Consider the following 8,234-nt stretch of genomic DNA (forward strand, 5'->3'; position numbering starts at 1 on the left):
TTGATTTCAGGTTAATAATTTGGCCAGTAAAGAATATCCTATTTCTTAACCTGGAGAAACTCCTGGGTTTCTTTTCCAATATGTTTTGGGTCTTGCATTAGGAAGTGCTATCTGACAATTTTGCACCATTTGGTTGAATCTGAGCTGAGCATATAGCCCTTTAAATTTTGCAATACATCCTACTACTTTTATCAGCAGTCACATCATCAATAAACACTAGTTGCCTTGTTCCACTGGTCAGCACGCATACCCATGTCACAACATTGCCTCCACCATGTTTGACAGACGGTAGGTAGATTTCTTTTTCTTTGCAGACCTTTGTAGGCTCTTTGAAATGTTTTCTGATAAAGCCAAGTCGAGCCTTCCTGTGTTTGATTGTACCAATTTTGTAACATTTTGTAAACCCTCTGTATTTCCTATCGTGAAGGCATTTCTTGATTGTAGAATGTGACAATGATGCAGCTACCTCTTCAAGAATGTTCTTAAATTTCATAGATTGTGAAGTTGTATTTCTTAACCATAGAAATAATATTGTCATCACTGTTGAATATTCCTGTCATCATAATTATTTAAACTGAGAGTTGTATGCCTAATTCTATATTCAGTGTGATTAGTGTACATTTTAAAGCCCATTCTTTATTTCAGTAATTTTTACAGCTTATGAATGAAACAGTACAGATTATGTAGTTTCAACCAACTTCTTTAACTTAACATATTTAAATTCAAAAACAGAGCCACCTCCACATTCTTCTTTGGCTGTAATATTTAACTTGGAATATGAACGAAATGGGAGCAGAAGTTTTTTTTTAGTTTTTTTTTTTAGTATCTGCACACGAGTACTACAAAAAAGATGCCTACAGACAAGTAAAGGACAAGTTTATAGACATTTCACATTCACAGCTGAGGCCACAAAGTTTTCAGTTCACCCCACCTGTGTATCTGGAAAACCCATGCCAACCCCAAACTACGAAGGCAGGATTACAGCAGGACTTTTTTTCTTGCCTGACTCATTTACTGCAATTTAAACTAAATAATGAACAACTGCAAAAATGAAACTTACAATAAATGATCTGTGATTGAGGTGTAAAATGAGAAAAAAAAAACTCCTCCTCTAAGATAACCCGCGATCATTAGTGTCATTGTGGGTTTGTTTTTGTGACGCAGGTTCAGAACATCAGCCAGTCAATGGAGGTGCTGGACCTAAGGACGTACAGGGATCTACAGTATGTCAGAAACACAGAGAGTCTAATGAAAGTGGTAGATGGAAAGCTGAAGGTGGCCTCTGAAAATCCCCGCAGCCTCAATCCAAAGGGCTTTCAGGTAATTGGCTCTGTGTCTCCTCATGTACAGTGTGTGTGTTGGTGTTTATATGTGTGTATATTATTGTCAAGTGAATGCAGACACTGTTGATTTGGCACTGCTCGCCAAACTTATGCATTGCAATCTCTTTTGCTCTTCACAGACAATAAAATTTTGTATGACTCGCGATGCACTGCAGCATAAACATAGGTACACAAATTCATTTCCAGTCTTATATGAGTTCTTTTGTCATGCACAGAGAAATCCAAGTAAATCGCACACTCATGAGTGATTAAATTCTTGGACCTAGAAAAAGTATGGGGTTTTTTTATGGGGGGGAGGGGGGTTGCATTTGTCTCTTTGTATCCATTTGTTCTCTATCTTCAGTGAGCTTACTACTTGATATACTTAACATTCTGCTGTCTGCCTTTAGATAACAGGCACATACATTCACATTTATCTCTACCTTATCTGTCTACAAGCTAGGGCTTAGCTGCCATTATTAGTAAGCCTTTTTGTCTTCCTGTCAGCAGGCTGTCCTACTGGGGTTTTTTAACATTTCTCACACTCTTACAGATATTAGATGGACCATAAAATAGTTTGATTAAAAGATGGCTTGATAAATGATAAGTGTGCTTTACTGCTGGGTCCATACTGCAGCACAAGGACAAGCACGAATGCCTGTGTTTTGCTTTCAGTGTGTTTTATGAAAGCCATTCCAAAGAAGGTAATGAAGATGTTTATAAAATTAACCAATTCATCAGCACTGCCTGAGATGACTAAAATATGCAGAACGAAATGAGTTATATCTTCTGATCTATCTTAATTCAACAAAGAGGGGAAAAAGCTGGATTTGTCCAGACCAGGTTGGCTGATGAATGCGTGCAGCTTAAAGTTGCCGATGGCAGAGTGCGGGAGATTAACGAGAGTGAATTTTCTCTTCTTGAAAAAGTGAAAATGAGATTTATGATGTGGCGCCACAGGGCTGAGAGCTGCTCCATCACCAGATTTACGATAAACCTTAACAAGGAGGAAACAGTCCCTCCTGTGGCGGCCACACTTTATTGATACGCCCAATTCTCTCTTGAACCCACTTCTCTCCACGTAGGCAGCCAGGTTCTCCTGCAGCTTCCTGTACTCCTACGGACATGTTGTTCTTTTAACTTCTAAACACACGATGAGTCACAGTCCAAGTTTATTTACAACTAGCTCTGCAAGTTTCATCACCCAAAACAGATCACAGGCGTTTGGCCAATTTGAATAGTGTTTCTCATATAGGTGGCTTTCCAATCCAAAATATTTTCAAAGGAAGTAAAACTGTATTTACAGACATGGAAAAACAAAATATTTGCTTTTTAAATAGATAAAATATTCCTTTTGTCCTTGAAAGAAGATAAAAGGACATCTAATTTCAGGGTATTGACATAAAATATTAAGAATAGACGTTGTACATCTCATTAAAAATCAAAGGTCTATAGTTTTGAACAGATAAACCAGAACCTAATGGAGACATAAGCTTTATGAACCACAAACACCAAGGGAAGATTGCACTCACTCCCATGTACTGACTATCACAGGGCAGTTGTGTCCCCTATCTTGACTATTCTCTAAGGGTGTAATCCTCTTCCCCCTTTTTTGTGATAACTATCACAGGAGTTAAAAGACAAGGTGACCCAGCTGCTCCCCCTGTTGCCAGTGCTGGAACAGTACAAGACTGATGCCAAGATGATCCTGCGTCTTCGGGAGGAAGTAAGGAATCTGTCCTTGGTGCTTATGGCTATCCAAGAGGAGATGGGGGCCTACGATTATGAGGAGCTGCGACAGAGAGTCCTGCTACTTGAAACCAGACTCCACTCCTGCATGCAGAAACTTGGTATATATGGAAACGATTGTGGGTGTTTGTATGTGGTCATTGTTACCCAATTAAAAATGTATTACCATATATCATTGCAGCATTTAATCAATTTGACAACAGTTGCACAGAACAGAATTAATGATTACACTAGGATCATCGCTGGTCAAAACTCTGTAGCATGTAGTTAACATTTCCACGTTGCTCTGATCTCAAATGATCTGCATAAATTGAGAAAAACTGGCCTAGAAAAATGGAATGAATAATAGATTGCATTTGTGTGTAATATGTTAGCTTAAACTGATGATTTTACAAAAACCCACACATATAAACTGATGAGTTAACAAAAAAGACTGCAGTTACAGTTTAGCCCTTAGCTAATTTGCGTTTTATTATAGTTTTACATTTGAAAATGAACCAAGAGAATTAAAAAAAAAAAATAATGCTCACTTTTTGAGTACTGGGTAAAAACCAGGACAGTAAAACAACAATGGAAATATAAAAATGATGCCGCAAAGTCAGTCGGTGAACCAGTTTTTGTGTATTACAGATTTCAAAAAGCAAACACAAGATCGCATTGTGGAGAATCACAAATGAAAACAAGACAACAGAAGATGACTGCACAAAATATTTATCTACGCATTTATCTGAGATAATGATACAAATAGTACATTTTCTTAGTGTACAAAAATTTAAACTTCTACAGTGAAAACAATTGAACTGAACAATCTGAACCAAAACAAATGAAATGCCATATTTCAGATGAATTATAAAAGAAAACTAGTGTGATCTGATAGAGAAATCACCTGAGTGCATATGCGTCTGTGTGGCCTCTTAGGTATGTAGGCATACATGCTTTCTTAATTCTTCTGCCTCTTTGACCTCCAGGCTGTGGGAAGCTCACTGGCGTCAGTAATCCCATCACAGTACGTGCATCAGGGTCAAGGTTCGGCTCCTGGATGACAGATACTATGATACCCAGTTCCGACAACAGAGTGAGTTTCTCAACTGCTGCATTTCACAAATACAGGAACACAGGATTATTATTATTATTATTATTATTGTTATTATTAGGATAACCAAGCAAAGAGGATAACCACAGTCAACCTTCTCAGTGAGGAAAAAAAAGAAGAAAATATGTGTCAGGGCAGTGCCACTATACGGCACTTCAGTGACTGATGCACTGTTTTCCATGAAAATGACTTCTCATGAGCTTTCAAGGGGGAGAGAGAGTGAGAAAAATGGGAATCCAAAGCTGTGCCACTGATGGATAGCGTATCTTTCCCTCCTCCCTGTCTTCCTCTGTCACTACAACTCCAGCTGATTAATCACTTCATCATCAGTGGAGAAATGAATGAGATGTTTGGGCAAAAGTTTTCCAAATCACTTGGGTAATTACCAGGAGTGTGCTCTGGACCCAAATGATATAGTAATGGGTTCAGCTGATCAGACATGACATGCAGTTTTGTACGGCCAGGCACATGGCAAGAAGCAGCAGGAAAGAGACAAGGGAAGAATAATATAGAAGATTAAGGGTGGTCTATGGTGACTGAGATGAAATGGTGGTGTTGGAAAAGTGGAAGACTGCATTATTAGCCATGTGTAGAAGAGAAGGGAAACTGATTAAGTTTAAGAGGAGAGATGAGCTTGGCCTTTTTCTTTCCTGCAATGAATCATAACAGCCTAAATAGGTGTTGTGGACAGAAAAGGTCAATTTTTGTGACTGAATGTCCTGATCTTTGTCTTTAATCACCTGGCTCAATCACTTCAATCTCTCCGAGTATTAATAGGCAGATACATCAGCAATGCCACATTAAGATCCGCAGCAATAATCATAATCATTCTGGGGAAATTTCATTGTTGCTCATGAGCCAAAGGCAAAGGAGGAAAAAATCGGAATGTGCAAGAGCTTTGCTTTACTCAATTTCTGTCTCCTATTCTATTCTAGAGACCCAAATTAGCAGGCATAGGAGAAACAACGCTTAATGCTCTATAATCTCCCCTCCTACATAATTCAGCCGCTGTGTCTCTTCACCATCAGCTCCTCCCATACCCTTCCTTTCTCCTCTGTGCATTTGAAAATACTTACTCTACAATGGAGAAGCAAGCAAAAGTGGGACAAGAAAGAAAAATTGCAGTAAGAGAATCAGTCCTCTCTGGGGACATCTCAGGCCCTCCAAGGTTTGGAGGCCTATCTCCCCCTACCACCACTTCCCCTGCCAGTGGCGGACCCCCTCAGACATCGGTGCGTTGGTGGTTCTTTGTGTCCGGGGATGGGCGTCCAGGTACACACCGGCTCACTCCTTGGCGGCCGCTTATCGGGGCCTGGAGCCTGGGGCTCGCTCGGGCCACTTCGGAGGTGGGGTGCCCCCGGCCTCTCGGCCTGGGGCTCGGTCACTCAGGCGCAGCTGGCTGCCGGCGGAGCTCACGGGCGCGTCACTGCAACTCCCCCTGGCTTCTGCTCCGCGGCTGCTGAGTGAGCCCTCATCTGGGACTCTCCTCAGCTCTTTCCGGGACAGTGGCGCAGCTGCCCCTCTGTTGGTCTTCCTTGGTCTCTTGTGTTCTGGGGGCCTCTGGATGTCTGGAGTTTTGATCTCCTCCACACCTGCTTCACGCCCTGGAGGACGGGGCTGTGCCCCCCCCACACCCTCTAGCAGATTATTACATGAAGGAACCTTTTAAAAAAACAAAAAACAAGCGCGTCCATGCTCACAGGTGTACACACGGGTGATCACACCCACAAACTACACCCTTTTTGGCTCCTACCTCAAAGCACACTGTGTTCTGTTGATCTTATGTGCTGCACAATAATGTTTAACATTTAGTATTTACTGTCATATTCCCATATATCATTGTGATGTTGTTTATTCTATTACTCTTGTTCTCTTCTGCTTGCTTTCTTTTTTCTTTCTCAGCAGGTGATCCAGGTGATTGATATATGCATTTTTTTCTCTGCCCGTTCTGTTGGTTTTTGTCTTTTGCCCTTCTCCCCTGTCCCCTCTTCTCAGCTGTTTCTCTTTCCCTCTTTCTTTCTCCCCTTCTTTCCCCCAGTCAAGTCTGTCCCGTATTCAGTAAGTGAAAATAAAATAAACAATAAAAGGTGAATCAAATGGACCATTACGGCAAGGCTGGGATGGTCAGTTTGGTAAAGTAAATCCGTTGGGCATCTTTCTTTGCCTTTAGACAACAATTCTGATGGCAAAAGAGCCAAACGGGACAGGCCAAAAAAAAAAAAAAAAAAAAAAGAGAATCAGAAAAAGCAGTAGATCGTAGCAAAGCTTTCCTTCAAATGTTCAAGAGAAAAATAACCATCTAAGCCAACTGCAGTTTAATTGAATCAATTAAAAGCTGAACTGTGCCTCAGTGAGAGCACTGAGGGAATGAGATGGGAAATGCAGCCAGAGAGGGGCCATGTCAGTGGAGAGATCCGCTGAGAGTGCTTGAGGAAAAAGATAGAGTTGCTAAATGGATTGATTTTCTGTAAATTTGGACTGGAAAGGGCAAGGAGCACAAGCAGTGGTTGACTGCAAAGCGCAGGCAACATCTTCACTCCCACATGCCTGGCAGATCAGTAGCTCTGCACACACATCGATGCATGCACAACTCAGAGAATCGATATACACACACACTCAAACAAGCACACTAAACATTCTTATTTTAGGCCATTGCAGCTACTGATAATGAACTGTGACTTACATTTTCTTACAGAAAGGTCAAGTTTAACACAACAATATTTTTCTCCAGTAATCTCGAGACCTTCTCATTAACTTATTTTTCTGACCTTTTTTTCCGATGTTATTCATTTTTCCTTTTTCCACAGGTGTGGTCCATGGACGGTTACTTCAAGGGACGTCGGGTCTTGGAATATCGCACAATGAATGATTTCATGAAGGGCCAGAACTTTGTGCAACACTTGCTGCCACACCCTTGGGCTGGCACTGGTCATGTGGTCTACAATGGTTCACTGTACTACAACAAGTACCAGAGCAACATTATCATCAAGTACCACTTCCGTTCTCGAAGTGTGCTGGTGCAGCGCAGTTTGAGTGGGGCCGGCTATAACAACACTTTTCCCTACTCCTGGGGTGGCTCCTCTGACATCGACCTGATGGCGGACGAGAATGGCCTATGGGCTGTTTACACCACCATCCCTAATGCTGGAAACATTGTCATCAGCCGCCTGGAGCCTCAGAGTCTGGAGGTGCTGCAGACTTGGGACACAGGCTTTCCTAAGCGCAGTGCTGGAGAGTCTTTTATGATCTGCGGCACACTATATGTCACCAACTCCCACCTGGCTGGTGCCAAGATCTATTTTGCTTATTACACCAACACATCAAGCTATGAGTACACAGACATCCCCTTCCACAATCAATACTCCCATATTTCCATGATGGACTATAACCCCAGGGAGAGGGTCCTTTATACCTGGAACAACGGACACCAGGTGCTGTACAATGTCACACTCTTCCAGGTTATTAAGACTTCTGGAGACTGAGGACCCTCAGACTGACTGATTTAAAAAATGCTGTGATTATTGTTCTGGGGTGTCAGAGGTGGGGGGCACAGACTATGGGAGGTGTGGGTTGGGGGCTTTAATGTATGGGTATAGGCTTGGATTTTTTTTTTTTTAATGAATTTCAAACTTCATAGAGTGCTATTACTCACATTCTCAAAAAACCATCCGACAGTAAGGTCGGCAAAGATACAAAGACTGAGCGCTTCTCTCTCTTTTTTTCTTTCTGTGATGAGTAAGCATGGTTCTTTTTATTTGTGATGATAAATAAATATCCTCTTTACCATTTATGCTTTTGTATTTCATTGTCACTTTGATTTCAAAAACCTTAGATGAATTTTTGGAAGAGGTGAAAAATCTGTCTGAAAATGTGGTTTCAAACGTGAAAGGCTCAAATAGGAGTAACATTTCCTTTGTCTGTGTTGTTAATGTTCCTGTTATTTCCTTGAAGCCTAGCTCAGACAGATACAAAGCACAAAAGATGCATTTAGAATAATATTGAAGCTATTTTTCTAGCCTGAAATACTTAAACACACAAAATATGCCAAATGATACCATTTTAAACCAATT

At 41.1% G+C, this 8,234-nt stretch overlaps 1 protein-coding gene across 1 annotated transcript; it reads left to right on the forward strand.

Moving 5' to 3' along the window:
• Positions 1-32: 32 nt before the first annotated feature.
• LOC146576863 (noelin-2-like) lies at positions 33-7,952 on the forward strand. The gene is made up of 4 exons (XM_085272423.1): positions 33-1,320; positions 2,953-3,172; positions 4,040-4,146; positions 6,972-7,952. The coding sequence occupies exons 1-4, from the start codon at positions 1,186-1,188 to the stop codon at positions 7,644-7,646; spliced, it is 1,137 nt and encodes a 378-aa protein (XP_085128549.1). The 5' UTR covers positions 33-1,185; the 3' UTR covers positions 7,647-7,952.
• Positions 7,953-8,234: the final 282 nt, after the last annotated feature.

Source organism: Mchenga conophoros, linkage group LG4, assembly GCF_057382185.1.
Source record: "Mchenga conophoros isolate Kocher_MC1m ecotype Shallow Benthic linkage group LG4, M_conophoros_male_GT1.1, whole genome shotgun sequence".
Taxonomy (NCBI): Eukaryota; Metazoa; Chordata; class Actinopteri; order Cichliformes; family Cichlidae; genus Mchenga; species Mchenga conophoros.